This window comes from Alligator mississippiensis, chromosome 2 (genome assembly GCF_030867095.1).
Source record: "Alligator mississippiensis isolate rAllMis1 chromosome 2, rAllMis1, whole genome shotgun sequence".
NCBI lineage: Eukaryota > Metazoa > Chordata > Crocodylia > Alligatoridae > Alligator > Alligator mississippiensis.
Genome location: NC_081825.1, coordinates 258016268 through 258036815, shown reverse-complemented (window position 1 = coordinate 258036815; position 20548 = coordinate 258016268). Strand labels below are relative to the sequence as shown.

Genomic DNA, 20548 nt, shown 5'->3' with positions numbered 1-20548 from the left:
TTTCTGGGGGTTCCCCAGCCATGCTGGAGTGTTGGGGACAGATGGATTTGCCCTGCCCCCGCCCCTGGGTTGGGGGGCTCCAATCCACTCTCCCTCCCACTCCAGTTTGGCTGGGGAACGCCCAGAATGGACTCCCCTTCCCAGCCTGCTCCCCCACCCATCCTGAGACAGCACCAGAACTGCAAGGGGAGGGTCAGAGTTAAGGGAGAGAGGGTGCATACATGCAGCCTCTCTCCCTGAATCAGCTCGCTCCACCCTCCCGAGACAGCAGCTAATGTCTGCTGGCTCAGGAGGATCTGTCTAACTCATAGCGTTTTTGCAAAGTGCCATGAGTTAGACCAGGGAGCTGCATTTCTGTCTGCACCCTGAGTGCTTACACCAGGGGCTTTTTGAATATCTGTACATAGCCCATGTGTCAATGAAAGCTTTACCTGATATTCCTCTGTTAAACTGTTATTGACATTAAAAAAAAGATAAATCTAGGGTGCATCCTTATTAGGCTAAATGTTTGCTCTTACCTCATGTTAGTGATCATATGGTAACATGTAACATGTAATCTCTACAAGTATTAACAGTTCATTGTCAAGCCATCAGGGTTCCTAGAATTTATCTCAAACTGCTCACTCATGTTAAAAATACAGGTGCCTTGTTTTCAGTAGAATATAATCTTGTGTTAGTAACAAACTCTTAACATGTTGGATTACACACAGTAGGAACATACTTTGATTCCTGTAGAGGGTAAAGATGTAGGTAACTTTTGCCACATTTGAAAATGCTTTTCTCCATTGCTAAATTATTCTCTCCCCATCCCACATAAATGAATATGTCCTCAGGGTGCCTTTGATTTTATGAATTCACATTACCAAATCCATATAACCAAAATGACAGAGCCATGAAACCCTGGTCTTTGTTTTAAATTCTAGGATTGTTCTGTGGAAGTAAAGGCAGAATAGGGCCCTAAAGGTATTTAGTGTCATTGTTTCAATTACAGAACTATGTGGATAAGAGACTTGGATTTGACAGCAATAGAAGAAAGAGAATATTGTATGCATGCCTTCAATCAGCTTTGTATTAGATCCTTAAAGGGAAAATTATGTGAAAGACAGGGGAAGAAAACAACAAACTAAGCAAGAACCCAATTTCAATATAATTTGGAGAAAATAACTGATTTGGGTTGGTCATATTGCCAGGATGGATGACTCAAGGCTTCCAAACAAGAAATGGAAACCAGAAGGATGCCTAAAGCCTGAAAGAAGAACAAATTGAGAAGATATGATTGACTGTAATGTTTCAAAATCAAGTATTCCAAAGATGAGTTTGGGCTGGTGCCCAGAATACAATTGAATGGTGATGTTCATTTAGATCTTTAATGTAAAGCAATATAAAATGTTGAAGTTGTGTTTCTGTTAGAGATTTACTTGTTAATTCTTTCCAATTTCTCCAAACTGTGGATCTGATGTCACTTCCTCCCTCTTCTGTTTCATGCTTCAGTGATTATTGTTGCAGCTCTATAATTTTGCTGAACACAAGTTTTTTGATGAAAATCTAAATCCAGGCGATAACATCTTTAACTGTTACATGTCACTAGTCAATTAATGGCTTTGAAAGATTTCACATACCATGTATAAATGGACTGATGCAGTGTTATTGATCAAGGAAAAAGAAAAAGGATAAAAAATAAAAACCTTACATCCACACATGCATTTATTGTTTCTTGCTGGTTTTAGAACCACCCACATTTCCATTATCATTACATTAGTGTTTTGAATTTTTGCAAATAAAATACTTGAGGTTTTACATGATTGTACATTTTAAGTGTATTGGTTGTAAGGCATTACTGGAAAAAAAGTGGCTGATTTCTTGATCTTCATCTCAGACATTAAAGTTGCTGAGACAGACTGGGTGTATCTGCACATGATATTAATGTGCATGAATAAACTTTAGTGCAGCTTGCGCTGGAGTCAGCTGCTCCCAGGTGCAGTGTATTTATGTGTGCCTGGGACCACAGCAATTTGAGCTGAGGCAGTTCTGGGTGCATGTGAAGATGCTGTGCCTGGGAGCAGCTGACTTGGAGCAGGAAGCCCTGGAGGACCAGCCCTAGGTCCCGGATGGCAGTGCCGGGTCACAGAGGGGCTGGCTGGGACACAAGGGTGTTACAGTGTGAGGCTGGCCAGCAGGAAGCCCCCTCACTGTAGCATCCTTGTGCCACAGCCAACCCCAGTCACAGTCTACATGTGCTTTTGAGTGCATGTAGGTACTCCACCATAGGAATTCTTACCTAAATACCCTACTTAACTATCCTATGGAGGAGTTAAATAGTTTACTGTGCCCTAAAATGAGCATACATGTAGACTGTGATGCTTTACTGTGGAGCTAATTAGTCAACTGCACAGGAAAGCGTACATGTAGGTGCTCCTACTGTACATTAGACAAAACTCTGCCAACTGACTGAAGTTTGAGCAGTGGATCAGATTCAAATCACGGTCATTTCCATTTCTTCTTTTTTTATTCTCTTGCTGTGCTAACTCTATCAAGCCTGGCCACTCACTCTCATTCTTTTTCTACCCCAAATTAAATGGCAAAACAAAATGTAGTATCTAACTAATCAAGATGCCCAAATTAAGTGTTCTCTGTTTAACTTCCCTGGACTGGAAGACATTATAGCTTATCTAATACCCACCTATTGGGTCAGGTTCCTCACAGAATGCACTTTTCTAGTGTTAGCATTGCTGCTGACAGTTGTTCCACCAGCATGCAGTGGGATTGGTAGCTACGTGACAAAAAAAAGTGCTTCCTTATTGACCATGAGAGTTGTTCTGAATTATTGGGAATGCTCTAAGATTAGTTGCCTTACCCAGAAATGAAAATATGCTGGCTAATGCTTACGTACAAAATCTTTTGGTTTTTTTTTTAAATAGGTTATTTGGTTTCTACAAAGGCATACTTCCTCCTATTTTGGCTGAAACACCCAAAAGGGCAGTGAAGGTAAGGCACTATATTTCCTTCTTTTAGAAATGTGTTACAGTAAGTCCAACAGCAATGGCTCTAAAACATGAATTTTCTTCCCACACAAGAAATGTGCTGATTGACATTGAATCCCATGCTAAGTTAAACAGTGATTTTTACTCAGAAGAAACTTCCATTGATAACACTGCACATTTTGCCTGATTAAGAACAGCAGGAACATGACTTTAATTACTGGGTTATAGCTGAGTGGTTTTCATGAAATCATGGAAGAACAAATTATGACTAGAAGGAATAGTTCAGTTTCATGTTTTTTTAATTTTGGGTAGATGTTTTGTTTTATTATAAATTCTTTGTGAGATACAAATGAATTAATACTAGGAATATGTTAACAAATTAAAGCATTCATGAAGGAAACTTTTCACAGTAAATATTAATTAAGTGAGGTGAAGCACTATGTCAGAGCACCTCAAGTACCCCCTTCTTTGTAGTTTCCCAAACTTTAAGGACAATAACCCAAAAAACCCAAGGCATTTTTTACTCTTCCTTTATTAAGTATATTCATGGACAAAACTCCCTACAAAAAGGTTATTGTGCACTTCAACATAAATAAAGTAATGCTGACTGACCTATCAAATTCATTCACTATTAAATGCTATTTTTATTTGTTCTAATTTTTCTTACTTTGTGATACTTTATACCGGTTTTTACACTAGTATAATAGCATCATTATCACTTTTGCTATATCACTGTGGAGTTTTTACAGTGAGATACATTTAGTTCTCATTGAACCTGTTTATCTGAGAGGACCTTCTGTATATAATTTTATATGCCAATTTTCTTTTTTTCCTGAAAGACTACAAGTCATTCTGGGCCTCAGCTTGCCATCACTCATGTAAGGTATAATATGCATGTAAGAATGACATGATGCAAGCCCCATAATAAAATCCAACAGAAGATCTCTTGATAAAGCTTTCCTTTTATAGAATCATAGAAAAGTAGGGCTGGAGGGGACCTTGGGAGGTCATCTAATCCAACACCCTACTCAAGGCAGGATTGCCCTGCTCTTAAAAACTTCCAAGAATGAAGATTCTACAACCACTCTGGGTAATCTGTTCCAATGTTTAACCACTCTTGTAATTCTTCCTAATATCCAACCTAAATTTCCCATGTTGCAAATTAAAAGCATTACTCCTTGTTCTGTCCCTTGCGGCCACTATCAACATCCTCTTTTTAACCACCTTTCAGGTATTTAAAAACCATAGGCAACATGTGGCGGGGGCATGGGGAGGCACGTACTCCCCCTGAGACTGGCCACCGCTAAAGCTGCCGCCAGGTTGTGTGAGCAGTCACTGCTCACCTCCCCACCTCGCTGCTGACACTACTGCCGGCATCTGCGGGTGATCCCCGCTCACCACTCACCACCCCACCCTGCTCTGCCGACACCGCCGTCAGCATCTGCAGGCAATCCCTGCTCACCGCTGCCGACACTGACACCAGCATCTGTGGGTGGTCCCCACTCACTGCCATGGTGCCCCCTAGTCTTGGGAGGCACCAGTCATTCATGTTAAAAACTGTTATCAAATTCACCCTCAGTCTTCTCTTCTCAAGAGTAAATAATCTCAATTCTTCCAAACTATTCTTGTAAGTCATGTTTTCTAAACCTGTAATCATTGTTCCTCTCCTCTGGACTCTTTCCAAATTGTCCAGGTCTTTCTTGAATTCTGGGGACCAATACCGTATAATCATGCTATGTAAAGTCTCACCAGTGACAAATAGAGAAGAAGAATCATTTGACTTCACTTGCATGCAATGATCTTGTTAATGCAGTTTAGTATTCTATTAGTTTATTTTGCAACAAGAGCTTACTGTTGTTGCCTCATATTCAGCTTACAATCCACTGCATTTCCCAGATCCTTTTCTGCAGTACTGCAACTTAGCCAGTTGTTCCCCAATCTGTAGTTGTGCATGTGATTGTTCCTTCATAAGTGCAAGACTTAGCATTTATCCTTATTGAATTTCAGTCACTTAATTTCTGACCATTTCATCCAGGTTATGCATGTCATTCTAAAACCCTAATTACCAACTGCAGCCACGTTTAACTTCCTCTGGGGGGCAGTAGTCACGATCCTCCCAGGCTTTGGTGTGCATGGCTTGGCCTCGTCTGCCAATGGAGTAAGCTTCTTTTCCAGTGCAAAGGCTTCAGACTTTTTCTTCACCTTGACTGCCAGGGGTTCAAAAGAAGAGTACTGTGTGCTGCCAGAAATGAACAACTGCCAGCTCGTACCTTCATAAATATCCAAGTCTTTCTTGCTCTCCTGTGCCAACTATTTACATTTTGTAAATGCAAATAAGATGTCAGCTCTCTCTGTCTGAAAATTACTGGCTATAAGAAAAAAACTATAGTTGCAGTGCAGAATAGAAGGATGACATTTCGAAGTGTTCGTAATGATTTTTTTTTCCTGGTTTTTCACCTTCCACGTTAATTCTTTATATGGGAGGAAGTCATTCTCTTGGCACATTCTGAACAGTTGGAACTGGATTATATGAATCCCAACTCCAATCGTTCAACAATCATGAGTCTTCTCCCATTCTCCATCCCCCATCCTGTGCAAAAAAAATATGGTTTTAAAACAGAAAATCTAAAATCATCATAATTCATCAAACTTTTTCTCTTTTTTTTTTTTCTTCTGGGGTTTTTCTGCAAGCAGACAAACTAGTTGAGAGATCAATAAAAACCACAGACAGAAGTGATATTTGTTGCATGATCGGCCCCTTTAAAGTTCTCTATAGCCATACCTTAACAGAAGTGTGTGGCTGCAGAGTGCTTTAAAAGTGCCCAATCATGCATTAAATTAACCCTCATTTAATGGGGGTTCAGATGAAGGTGCTCCAAAGCCAAGTGCCTTCATTAACTTCTGTTTGCCCCTGTGCCAACTGGGGCTGAGCTGTTGTAGTCCAGCCCCACCCCTGGTGCTGTCTAAAGGACGGGAGGGGGAGAAAGAGAGGGAGGGGAGGGAGCTCAAGTCTGGAATTTGTCCAGCCTGAGCTGGGGGGGGGGGGCGAGGGCTGTTGAGTTGATTGGAGCCTCTCCCTCCTCCCATAAGGCTAGGCAGACCCCAGACGAGAGCTCCCTCCCCTCCCTTCCCCCCTTCCATCCTGCCAACAGCACTGGAGTTGTGGGGGGCATGTAGCTAGGGGAGAGAGGCTGCAGATGCACAGCTTCTCCTGGATCAGCTCCAAAGTGGAGCTTGATCTTGAACTCCCACCACCTCCCCCCGCTTCTCCCCTAACAGTGAACATCTGTTGGGTCGAGGGTGGGAGGGTCAATATAACTTATGGCACTTGCTGTTACAGCAGGGAGCTGTATGTCTGTCAGTGCCCAGGATGCTACTTTAACATTTAAATATGCATAGCTGTAAGACCATTGCTCATTTGGAATGCCCTACCCACTCCAGTTTAACAGAACTAAGCAGTAGTTAGGGGAAGTCTAGTTTTTGTCTATTTTTCACCTTCGAGGAAGTTTGAGGAAGGGCAATTTTCAGTTTGTGGCAATATCATTTCTTGTTTTATGGGGAGCATTTTGTACAGCTCATATTGTATGGGCCATTCATGTCTTATAAAAGTGTGCAGAAAGATTGATTTGGATTATGAAACTACTGTACTTATAAATGATCACCAACATAAATAAACAAGGCAGAGTTTGTGCTGAGAAGAAGTATAGCAACATGTACCTGGGATAATGCATTAATTTGAAGCAGCTATTTGCATGTAAAAAGCAAGCTATCAAAACAAAGGTGTTCTGATGCAATATTTTAACTGAGTGCTAAGTGTTGGAAACACAAGCACACTTTTTAAGATATTAGCTCCTTTGTGTTTCTATATTGGTGTTTCTTTCTTTCTCTCTTTTTCTTTAAAAAAAAAGGCTTTTATTTCTGAAAGATGAAAAGTCATACTTTATAACCCTGAGTTAGTTTGGACTTGGAGAAAAGAAATGAATGGTGCCAATAGAATGGTTAACAGATGAACTTTTGGGGTAAATATATATTGTACATATGTTCCCAGACATCTTGTTTCAAGCATATTTTACACTAAAGTTATTGAGACATCTGGTAAGTACTTTGGCTATTTTCTGTTTAACTTGAATTAAAGTGTATCTTTGCCAGATGGACAGTATTGCTTATTAGATGTATGAAAGCATATATTTTATATATACTTATCCTTGGATTTTGTGAGGGCTATTAACTTAATAGAATTATAGAGTGAAAAAAAAGTACGTTTTGTTATTAAAGACAGTTTGGATGCTCTCAGGTATCATACACCTTATTCATACATTAGTCATGTTAATACATACAGCTACTTTTATGTTGCATTTTATTGGTATTTATTAGTTTTCTTTAAAAAATAGTTGTGTAACCTGAAACAGAGTTTTTGTGAAGTAGTTCTTTTATTTATGACTCTAGGAAGCTATTGATATTCTAAGGTAAAAATGTTAAGATCAAAAAATTGCTAGGTAATATATTTCTTCCTTTATTACAGCCATTTTACAGATCTGTGAGGCTATGGAAAACATTAAGGAATACCATAAATTCCATGAAAGGTTAGGAGGATAACACTGACTAGAAAGATGCTGGAAAGAGAAGAAAGCAATTTTTACCACAAAAAAAACCCCCCTAATTTGATTCAGTATAGTAATTGACCTTGCAATGACTGACACTTTTCCAGAGATTTTATTTTATTCAAAAGGTAAAAGTGATTCAGGAAATTACGGCATGGTCTACAAGTGGGTGCATTTCATAATTATTTAACTTCTCCATATTGCTAGCCCTAACTTAACACGTTTATTTGGTTTGATTAACAGCAAGCTTATTCCAGTGATCTTAAATTTACTTTATGTGTAGTAAATTGTTCTTAAATCTATACATTTTGTGGACATTCTAGGTAATTTCTCTTGAGTAATACCAGTAATTCCGTTTAAGGACAAAAAGTTATTTATATCCTGTGACTTGAGTATCAAGCACTGAGATTTCATACTTTCAAATTTATATTTTGCAACACAGAGCTGTAATATATATATTTTCTGGTTTTAGTATTGTTCTACTAAAAGCGTGTCTGGTTCAGAAAATGCTGCCAAGCCTGCTATAGCAAAAAAGGTCTCCATCCCACCAAGCTGAAATACCAAAGTGATGTTTTGTTTCTCATGCTATTGTGTAGGCGGTACACAGCAAAAGCTGTTTTATGCACAGAACTCCGTGAAAGTGATAAATGGAGTCCTAGAGAATTAAGATGTTTCCCTTGTGCATCACAGATTAACTATTTCCTTCTGTTTAATAAAAACCTTCGATTCCTCAGTGCTTCTTGGGAGATTTGCATCAATTTGGCCTTGCTTCCCATTGCCTCCTTCAGTATGGCAAAACAGACTGAGGCATCTTAGTAGTGGGCCTTGTAGTTGGAAGCCACGTGAATAGCTTGCTGGGGAATACCACATTTAGCAGTCTCTTGTTTAAGAATATTGGAAAGCTAGGGGACCTCCAGCACTGAAGCACTCTATAGTCAGTGGTCAGGAAGATAAGAGGTTGGTGGTTGCTTACTTTTGAGATGCAGACACCTGTAGGTAAATTATAGGAAACATATCTAATAGGATTTATAGTCCCAGGCCTTGCATACCCTTCTTCTCAAAAGTGTAAAACCTGTAACTTTACATGGCATATTACTTGTAATAACTCCAAATTCTGCCTGGAATTTTGTCCTCTTCCTGCCCTCTCTATCCACTAAGATTCTATAGTCTCCTAGTTCATCATTCTAGCAGGCTATTTATAACTGCAGAAGATGCTGTTTACCATTCTCATTATCTCTGGTAGCATCAGCCTGGAAAATCCACACCTTGTGCATATTTCTTGGACCATCATGGCCAAAACATTACTCCAACCCTACCACAGGAATATGGGGCTTAAAAAAAAAACTTGTTGAATATAATTAATGTAGGAATTTGAAGGTAGCTCTTAGATGACTGAGTTCAGTCCCTTGCTGTTGCAGGCAATCCTGTCATAAGCTCCAGCTCCAGTTTAAAATTAGTTAGATTAATTTCCCATACCATTCTTCTTGGAACTCATTTCCAGACTCTCACTTTCCTGATGATTAGAAACTTTCTTTTTATTTTCATCTTAAATCTGTTCATGTCCTGTTTCTTAGCCACTTATTCATAGGTCCTTAAGCAACAGTAAATTATTGACTGGCAAAAATATTTTTAAAGGGTGGTAAAAATTGGAAGAAAAAATATTAATTTACAGTGGAAGACTACAAAAAAGTGCATAGATGTAAAATCTGTTCAAATGAGAAATTACAAATAGATGCACGCACCTACCCTGGAGATCTTCAAAAGGAGACTGGATGCACACCTTGCTGGGGTTATTTGACCCCAGCAGTCTTTCCTGCCCAGAGCAGGGGAGCTGGACCCAATAATCTCACGAGGACCCTTCGAGCCCTAAACTTCTGTGAATCTTTGCATCTGTAATGCCTAACAAAACTGGAAATAGCTGCACTGAATGGAAATTGTATGGTTCATTTTTTGCTAGAACAGATTACACCAGCTATTCTATAACTAATGTATCAGCATCTGAAAATGAGATGCTAGTGAAAGGTTAGTAAACTGAAAATAAAGACGAGGTACTGCAAGTCTGCTCTTACGTAAAACTGTACAGTCTTTTGTATCATTTACAAAGCAAAAAAGTTAAATTACCAGATTCTCCACTACCTTACAGCTTATATAGTTTTTTTCCTATGTGCAACTGCAGTATTTTATGTTTATAATTCACAGAGGAGCATGGTTACACAGTGTAGATATTCTTGAAAAATCAGGCCTTCATTATTTCCTTTTTTCCCTAAATCAGATAATAATAATAATTTGTTGTAAATTTTTATGTCCGCCATTGAAGTTGAAACAGAACTTTTTTTTTTAATAGTTTTTCACTTTCGAACAATACAAGAAATTACTAGGATATGCTACGCTCCCACCAGGACTGGTAAATATGAATACATGCCTTAGAGTTCTTATTATTAAGCAGTTGTTGTATGGGTCTATATCTCTCCCCAGCATTAAAAATATCAAGATAGCATATAGATTAAATGGACCAAGTAATCCAAAGTTCTTCAAGAGAGATTCGTTTATTAAAAACTTTTATTGTTTTGATTTTTATTTATAATATGCAACTTATAATATGATAGATAAATTGGAATGTCTTCCTAATGATAATTTACTATGTTATTGCATAAAATTTGTTAAACTCTATTGCAATGAACAATATAGAGCCATATTGGGGATATTATTTTTCATACTTGCAAATATTAAAAATATATTGATCTTGCTTATTATTTACTTGTATGGCACTAGTTCCTAGAACCACCATCAGGGCTCAGAGCAGACGTGTAAAAAAGATCTCTTTTCCGTAAGGGTTTACAATAGGGGATTGCAAAGCAGGCAGTATTCAATTTGGATTTGGATTCAGCCCAATTTGGGGGACAGTGATTTGATTTGTTGATTCGGATCACTGTCCCAATTCGATTTGGCTGAATCTGAAGATTCAATTCTGATTCAGAGAATCGGCGATCTGGCCATAGACACAGCTTTGTATGCTTTATCTATGTACCTTGAGGTACCAGGCGTGGCTCATGAATGCTGAGATGGTGGGGCGGATGGAGCATCCCACAGTGGGGGTCCTCCACACACTTGGCGATGGACCTGGAACTGGACTGGAAGTACTTCCAGTCCACTTTTCGGTCTGCCGCTGAGTGCATGGGGGACCCCCACACCTCTCCGGCTCAGCAATCAGCCACAGGGGTACCCTGGGTGCCCCCCCAGCCCCAGGAGGCATCAGCCGCCAAGCCAGGGGGTGGGATGGGTCCCCCGCATGCTCCACAGCAGACCCAGAAGTGGACAGGAAATATTTCTGGTCCACTTCCAGGTCTGCTGCTAAGCATATGGGGGACCCCCCCACACACTCCCATGGGATGCCCCATCCACCCCACCACCTCAGCTTTCATGAGCCACACCTGGTACCTTGAGGTGTGTAGAAAAATTATTTAAAGCAGTCTATGGTTGAATGGTTGAATCTCTCTGAATCGATTCAAAGGGTTCTGATTCAATTCAGAGAGATTAAAAGGTCTCCTGATTTAATTCGGATTCATAGATTTGGCTGCTGAATTGAGCCAAATCTCCTCCGAATCAAATCAGCGACTGAAGCTTTGCCCAGCCCTAATTTTCAACATAAGAACAAACCATTAAGAGTGAAATTATAAGCCCACTGAACCTAATGGCAAATCTCCGACTGATTTCAGTAGACAGGATTTCATCTCAGAACCATAAATTTGTTGTTAAAGCAAATAGTAACACATATTGTATATTAACATAGCAAGGCTGTTTATGCTGATACAGTGGATTTTTGTGAGGAGCTATGTATTTCCATATTTACAGTTTGATTCTGTACCTTTATATTTAGTGGTAATTTATTCTTCATGTAGTCCCTTTCATTTGTGGGACTGTTTGTGTAATAAGGTACCATGAGACATTCTTTTTTAAGTTCTGACCATATAAATACTAAACAACAAATAACATGCAACGCATTGGCAGTAAAGTCAGGTTTAAATAACAAACCTCTTCTTTTATTATGATCTAAGATAATACCCTACATAGCAGACCTATATTCTCTGAACTCAGATATTTCATTGGCAAGGAAAAATGTGGTAATTTTATACTAATGTAAAAACACTTTGAAACAAAATTTATGATGACCCACATGCCACAAAAAGAAGTAAATGTGGTAATTTGCTCCAAATATAGTAACTGAAATATTCAAGGGGCATGTCTACATGTGCGCTTTAATGCTCAATAGACTATTTTACTATGCATTAAAGCATCACATAAAAAAACCTTGACATTCCACTAATGCTCAGTAAAATAGTCTATTGTGGATTAAGCATCACTAAAAAAAGTGCAAATGCACTACTGCAGGAGTACTCACATTGGAAGTACTAAATTTAATGCACTTTAGAAAAGGTACATTAATGCACGTGTAAACACACTCAGGGAGTAGCAAAATCACTAATTTATTATGATGTAGCAAAACAAACAACATATCACCAAATGATCTATAAACAGAAGAAAAGGAGGTATATCTATGAAAAGAAGAGAAAAAGCATAATATGCAATATCCTGGCAAGATAAGGTAATATAGTAAATACAGTTCAGATAAAGCTTATCAAAGAATTAAAATCTTTCTTAAACAATACTTCATTTTTTTTCTCATTTTACAGTATTTGAAACATACCTTTTTTTAGACTTGTGTAAATATTTTCCTCAAAAATATAAAAAATGCTATTGATTTTTTATTGACATTTTCTGTTTACCAGTTACCCATTTTCAGTGGACATAAGAATTTTTAGAAATTGTTTTGAAAGAAAATCAATAACCATTTTGATACCATTTTCAATACAATTCTGAAAAAGGGCCCAGCATTTTTTCTATAAAAATGAAAAATATGGTTTTAAAATAGGCCATTTCAATTAAAAAAAGGTTTTGAAAACCACCAATTCTTATTTCAGTATTTCTATGTTTAATTCCTTGCCTCCCTACCTACTCATTTTATCTTATTTTGATTTTTCATTTTGTCATGTATAAAACACTTCTCATTTTATCAAGACTCCTGTATCCTGTTTATAATAGTCCATGTAGCTGAGTTTTATTCCAGGTTAAAAATGTGGAATATTTGGAAGAGTATATTTAACAAATAATAAAATCCTGAACATCTGGATTATAGATTTCTTGGTCAAATGAGTTTTGGATTATAATTCTTTTTACAGTTTTGGCTCCCAACATATAAGTTTGTGAGAGTTGAAGAAATATGTGGCAACTTGTCTTGTAAGAACAAGTGACTCTCCACTAGGCTATATCATATCAGCACAGGGCATAAAACAGAGAGATATTGAATTTATCACTACCCTTGGTTCACTCTGTATGCTACTGCCTTCCAAATCTGCCCCTCACACAGAATGGTAAACAATTTACATGAGACTTCCTCTTCCTCTTCAGTATTTATGCAACACTATAATCATTTGCAGTTTCCCATATTCAGGGAAGAGGCTGCTATTTGTCTCTCTAGCAAGTGTAAGGGTTTATGGGGTTTTTGTGCATGGCGGCCTTTTCCCAAAGAGAGTGTGCTGAAAACCTATAAATGTAGTGTATTCATTCTTCACAAAGAGCAGCTCTGAGTCACATAGCAGATGTACTGAACAACAAATGTTGCAGTATTTTTAAATGTATTACATTGCTATTAGCTTCACTTCACTTTGATGTCATAGCCATGCAAGGAAGACCTAAATCTAAAAGGTTTCAGATGTGTTCCATGCACTTTCAGGTTGAGGTAGGTATGGTTCTGGGTACCCTGGCACAACTCATGCCAAGGCAGTGTGTCTCATTAAAAAGAGGCAAGGATTTCTTAGGGTGGTATCTTTTATTGGATCAACTGTATAGTTGGGATACAGTTAGACAAGCTTCCAAATGCAAGTCATTCTTTGTCAGAGACAGGAAAGAGGCAGAATGCATTTTCACCCTATTCCCTGTGGCCTGAATCCAAGAGATGATGCTGAAGGGGTCAGGGCCATGTTCCCACTCCATATGGGAAACGTAGTCCCACTTGCAGTGTCACGTAGTTCAGGTACACAATGGCTAGGATTATGACTGCTCCTTCTACCCTTTCCCTTCTTGAAGATCCATTCAGAGCCAGTCACAGTCTGACCTCCTTTGAGAGGTGACTATTCTTTTCCTCCTTTTCTAGTTTAGCAAATGTACTACTCAATATTCTGTTCTAGGTTTGAGACAGGTTTGTAAGTAGGAGAGAGCTGGCAGTGAGAATTTAAATGGACATCTAAAATGCACTATTTTGAAATTGCCCGGATATTTTACTTATCTACTATGAACAAAGTAAGACATTGTTTATCTTCCTAAATAACATGTTTCCACCTTGACTACAAACCACAGGCCAGCTTCTGCAGTCTTTACACAGAGCTGTCGTGCCCTCAATTTCTTAGCCAATGAAATGCACACCTGTAAAGAGCACCAGCACCTGTCTTGTGCATCATTTAAGTCTCATTTGGGCCTTTTCAGGGTTGAAATTTACCCATAAAGGGTTTTCCTTTTTTAACTGGACAATTTGCTGGAAAAAATTCTTCACAGTGTTCTTTACAAAATTAACTCCTTTTTAAAGAAAATTTTACTGCTCAATACAGTTGTTTTATTGTGCTTCATAACTGCAGCTATGTTTCAAAAGTAAAATTATTGGGTACCTATACATGTGCTGGACATCTGCTCCAACACATGCTAATTAGCACACATCAGAGATAATCAAGTCTGCTGAAACATGCTAATTAGCATGCTCCAGGAGCCTCCGCATCACATGTATTCAGTGTCCCCGCACTTCAAAATGGCAGCAGGGGTGCTTTAACTAAAGTATGTTGAACAAGTCCTGCAGGAGCTTTAATTAAAGTGACTCTCAGAGCTTCTGTAATTAAAGACCCCCTCCCCCCCACCTTTACCCCATGGCATGTGTAAAGATGCCCATGATGCACTGAAGTCAAACTCTCCACATACATAACCGGAGAGCAGTATTTTTCCATGTGTGCATCTTAAATCTTAATACAGGTTTTATCCCAGCTAAAGAGAGGATTTGTTGTTGATGGGACTTTGACATTTTATTTTGCATTTTTTGGAATGTGGTTTGTGGCTTTTGTAATTTCTTCTTCATGAACTGTCAACATCTAATCAAGGACTAAAACTGTTTAGTAATGGTATACTGCTGCATTAGCATGGGTCTCTCAGTTTTCATCATATCATTCCGCTTTGTACTATGATGTATGGAGTATTTTACCACAGCTCTCATGAAAACTTGATTTTTAAATATTGACTGATTTAACCTTTCTAGACATTTGCAGTTGCTGGCTTGGGATCTGGATTAACAGAAGCGGTTGTGGTTAACCCTTTTGAAGTAGTAAAGGTTAGCTTGCAGGCCAATCGGAATGTTTTCACAGAGGTACGGTAACTGTTCCATTCTTTTCTCGATATTTTGTTAAATATAAGTTAAAGTTTGAGGTTAACTTTACAATCAACCAGAATTTCCATATTCATAAAACAGAATTTCCTCTGAACAAAATACTGGTCTTTCTATAAGCTTTACCATTTTGACAAGGTGGAATAGGAAACTGTAGACAAAAAAGAATATAGAGGAAATACAGACATGTATTATGAGCCAAATACTGAGCCACTGAGTCCCCTATGTGATGCTTTAACAGTGCAAGGGGGACTCAAAGATACTATCAGTGAGCAACTGAGGATTTCTCTAACAGTTGGGAATCTTGAGCTTGCATAGAGGCTGCATCATCAATGCGACATCAGCATCTCTTCTTGTGAATGAACCGAGGCTGGACAACAATTCACTCTCTCTAGAATAGCCAACAAAAGCAACCCCTTGAGGAGCTATTACTAATCACTAAATCTGAAGCTGCTCTAACTTACTCAGTTTAACCTGCAGCAGCCCCAGAATTCAAGTGGGGGTGGGTTAAGCAAAAGATGACCTAAAACCCCAATGCAGTACTCCTTGCCCAAACCCTTTATTTTAATAATACGTTGTAATTCTAGATTTAACACTGTGGATTAAATCTATATCGTGTTCACACCCATAACAATTCATAATGCAAGTATATACAATTTCATGTCACAACACTAACATTAAGGTATGCCCCCAGTGAAAGCACCACACAAGTTAGTTATTCATGGACAGCTGCTAGCAGCCACAAAACTCTGAGCTGTGATTTTTTGAGATTGTGAACCTAGCACCAGCCTTGTGTTATGCCAAGGAAAACTCACCTACTGCTGAAACTGGCATTAGGTGTTCACCAGCTAGCATCCTTCCCCTTCCAAGTCACAGTGCATCAATTCTTCAGTAATAGGCAGTGGGCACTGTACTCCCGAAACTTTCACTTTTGAGCTGAGACTTGAAACTGAGTTCATGACCACAAATTATCCTTAAAGATCCCATCTTAACTTTTTTCAAGAACAAGGATATTGCTCTCTGTGTACATTCAAGATAGATACTGAATTATAACATACAGCTTTGAATCTCTGAGTAGCTAGAAGGAAATTATAACAAAACAGGGCTTGTTTGTTTCTTACTTCTACAGATAGGGATAGATAGCAAAACATTATCAGGTCAATACTAGTTGCTAAATATGAAAAGCAGAGTGAAACAAAGTATTAAAGAAAATTAAACCTGCTGTCACCTAAATAAGCAGTCATATGTTGTGTCGGATATAATTGGGATCATTTGGCTGGTACTGTTGATCTGCCAGGGTGAGAATTTGAAATGGAAGTCCATTAAACAAATAAGTATATTGAAATTAGCCGTGTTTACAAAGCTCTAGTCAAAATCATTCTACATTTTCCTGTTTAAGCATCCTAGTAGAAGTCTTGTTTTGCCTTTCTAATTAAATATTTGGTTACGCAAAGGTGGCATTATGGTTTACAGAAATCCAAACAGATTAGTAAACATTTTTAAATGCGCTTTTTTCTTCTTATGATTAGAAAATAAAGGAGTTAAAATGTGAAAGATGACCTGTGACAGCAATGCGTAAAATCTGGCACAATACATTTAGGAACACAGTATTTGCCCTGGTGTACAAGGTGTACTGATAGTGACTAGTACTGCATACTTTGGAGGAAAGTGTAGAATCTTTATAATGGGCATTACTGTGATACCCTGGCCATAGGGAAATGTCTTCCCTGCTTGTTTGAGTTATTGCTTGGCTTATTCTCTGAAGTAATAGGGTTTTTATTCTTTATAGTCAAGATTTTCAAAACGGATTCAAAGCAGGGTTCTTAAATCTACACTGAAGGATTTAAATGAATGTACTTATTTTCAAAACCCAGCATCTCTCATTAAAGTAAAATATTTCATTAGAAAGCAAAATATGATTATACTAAGTTATTTAATCAGGAAAACGTTAAGTAATTTTAGCTACATTTTCAATATGTTTATAATACAGTAATATAGACTGAGATTTTCATAATTGTCTGACTAAAGTTAGACTTCTGAATCCAGATCAAGAAGTCTGACTGTATGATTCAGGTTTCAAAAGTGCTGACCATCCAGTAGTTTCCACTAAAAATCTGTTGTGTAAACATATATAACACTGACTTAATACTTTGACACTATGAGCAGGAACCACACCTGCACCGAAACACTGTTCAGCACACCTGGAAAGATGCATATATGGTTTCCTGTCACTTTTTTACTTCACCCGCAACACTGAATCTGGAGGCTCTCAGGGAATGAACTTATCCTTAGTGAAGGTTAGAGTATGTGGCTACATGCCAGCAAGTAATGGCTCCAAAGGAGCTGCTTCACTCTCCAGAATTGCCAAAACATCATGCTCTGGTCCTGTCCTTCTTCAGCTAGGCATGTTCTCAATACCTGGTGTCCTAGAGCAAGGAGGACACTGTCAGCTGAACATACTCCTGTGCAAAGGAAATTCTCAGATAGAGTTTTAGGACAGGTGTTGGATGCCTTAGAACCTGCTGAGAATTTGTCTCTATATACAAGAGCTGTTTTCATCTTTTTACTACATAGATGAATTGTGATATAGTCTGTGTGAATGTTTCATCTATTGCAATATTGGCAGCATAGCCTCTTTGTTGTTTGTAGTAATGCTAACCTGACTCATTAAAAGACATGAGTTCAGCTATAAAATATTATGAGATGTGTTTAAAACTTATTTTTTTTTAAAAATGGTTTGAGGATTATTTTCTTCACCTTTTGGTCTAAGCTCTTTCGGGTTACCCATTTCAAGGCTTTCTCTGCAACAACAAAGACTTGAAACTTTTTTTAATGAAAATTGTGATTTTCATGTAATCACAAGATTCTAGGATCTGGGGCTTTATGAAAAAAATGTACCAAATATTGCAGGAGAAACAATTCAAATCATGTGAGTCGGCAACACTGTGATAATCAGCCAGTTTGAAACTAGACTATGAAGACTTCTTGCTACACTTCCCATTTATAACAATGGTCTCATTCTCCTTTTGTTTAACTTGTACAGCAACCATCTACCTTTTCACAAGCTCGGCAAATTATTAAAACTAATGGTTTGGGATTCCAAGGACTCAACCGAGGTCTCACTGCAACCCTGGGCCGTCATGGAGTTTTTAATATGGTTTACTTTGGATTCTACTTCAATGTGAAAAACATTATTCCAGTCAATAAGGTAAGTGCTTTACAAGGGTATAATAGACAAAAATAGAGCTAATGCATGTGACAGTTTAATTAATTCTGTACCCTCCTGTGTAAATCTGTGGTCTTTTTTGAAACACTTATTAATATAGTTCTCTATTTCTGGAAGTTCTACAATGTTTTAGATTTTCAGGTTTTACATTTAGATTAAAATTTAGATTTGATTTAAACTTAGGTTAAGATTTTTCATAGCAAAACAAGTATTTACAGTTCTCACTTTTTAACAAAGTGAGTGATAAATATTGCTGTAAAGCAAGGATGTCAAACTGGTTTGGCCCCTTGGCCTTATCTGGGTGTCAGGGTCCTTGTAGGCTGGATCCCCACTCATCTCTGGCAGTGGGGGAGGGGGAGATGGAGTGCTGTCAGAGAGCCGCAGGGTTTAACACAGTTGTTATTGGCCTCCCCCACCACCAACATGGCCCCATGGGCTTCCAGATCCTCATTTTCAACAGTGAGCCTTGCCCCCAAATTCCTGGCTCCCCATGGAAACCTCATGGACCAGATGACATAACTCCGCAGGTTTATGTTTGACATCCTTGCTGTAAAATATACATGTGGCTTGAATTTTCCTTTTGAGTCAGTTCCCTCCACACCATTCTGTAAGTGTCAAGAATCTGGAAATAGACATAAATTACATTTACATTACGTGCATTTTAGGTACTTATATTTGAAAATCTTGACCTTAGTGTTTTCCCATAGCAGCCAATAGTGCTACAAATTGCACAAACTGCAGAAGATTGGGTATGTTGGCTGTACACTGTCTGTTCATTAAAGAGAAAGTTTAACTTAGTGCCCATGGACAAAGCAGTATATTTATTTGTCTGCAGAAGTCTAGATTCAGAAAGAGTGCTTAAATAGAACTAATGTGGTGGATAGATTTTTATAGAGTATGCACCACAGGCAAATTTCACCATGACAGCTAAGTTAAAGAGAGAGTCTTTGTAGTTGGAACTGCACATAAAACAATTTTCTTTAAGCAGCCTTGAAGGCTTCTGATGATGCAACAAAAAGAAAATGTGCTAGTGAAAGAATGAGAGTTCCAGGAACTTCCTAAAGAGTTGTACAAGCAATGAGTAATGGTTTATTAATGGCTCCAGTACTATACTAAGACAACTAATGTAATGCTACAACAATGACAGCTTAAACTATCATAGGTGTAATAGCTGGTGATGTTCATACAAGAAGCTGTAATTTACATCAAAAGGTATCAGTTTTTATTCCCAGATGAAGCAATGCCTTCTTTCTGTACTTTCTTCTTTCATATGACAAAATGGGGTCTGTATCTTTATCTTTGTATACTTTGGCTTTTTTGTTGATTCGGGAGCTCTTGGCCATCAGAGACGTTGCCAGAGATCACTACATGGAAGTGTCTCTTGTTGATCCCCTTTCTGTATTTGAAGTAGCCTCATAATTTTGTTGGCAATAGGAATATAAATGAAGAAAATCTCCATTTACTTATTTGCAAATTCTTATCATAAATCAAACAGTTCAATAGCAGCTAACATGCAAGTTTCTACAAGTTCCTTTTAGGTTATTTTTAATTTCTGATAGTACACATTCAAAATGTGTTAAGAAAGCTCAAAGCACATGCATACGTTAGCACTTAGATTAAAACTAAACCTATTTAGATTAGATGAAAAAAGGTAAGAAATGCTATGTGGCTAGTGGCTATTTAGATATATATTTTCCATGATACTGTTTATGAGCTTATGTGATTATATAGTGCTATACATTTCTGAATATAAAAAGGAGATTTTTTTGAGGAAATAATGAACTGTTTGGGCATGAGAGTCAAGAAATTGTGATAGGATTTGGCATAACCATGACTCAGTGTCTTTTACACAAAAATAAATTCTTAGTAATCACTCGATCCATTATGAGACCAAATTCAGGGACATACTTAAGGGGAGTGAGAGGAGTTATCATAGCGTTTATATGATCCAGTGAGCTGGTCAGCCCTGGAACCATAGATTTAAAATAATCAGCAAAATAAAAGGTAAATTAATTTAGTTCTACTCAGATGTTCCAAATGTACATGATGCCACATTGTTTCATCAAAGGTGTAGATGGTTAGGATTAGATTGTGTTAACTGCAAATGATAGAGAAATTTGCACAAAGCTGGACCACAACAGGCTTAATCCAACTATCTTTAGAGTTAATGAGAATCTTTCCATATGTCTTAATGGAAATAGATGAGGCCTAACATATCTGGTGTAAGCCAGAAAGACATTTCACATTGTCTTGAACTCTA

At 38.0% G+C, this 20548-nt stretch overlaps 1 protein-coding gene across 3 annotated transcripts in view; it reads left to right on the top strand.

Annotated features, from left to right (window-relative positions):
• SLC25A21 (solute carrier family 25 member 21) overlaps positions 1-20548 on the top strand; it is a 445093-nt gene that overhangs the window by 401756 nt on the left and 22789 nt on the right. For 2 of the 3 annotated variants that reach the window (XM_019488791.2, XM_059723062.1), the window contains exons 4-7: positions 2919-2985; positions 9927-9986; positions 14937-15044; positions 18106-18270. In XM_019488791.2, the coding sequence (XP_019344336.1) occupies positions 2919-2985; positions 9927-9986; positions 14937-15044; positions 18106-18270 (400 nt within the window). The remainder of the gene's footprint in view (positions 1-2918; positions 2986-9926; positions 9987-14936; positions 15045-18105; positions 18271-20548) is intronic. The other variant, XM_019488793.2, reaches the window with a different exon arrangement.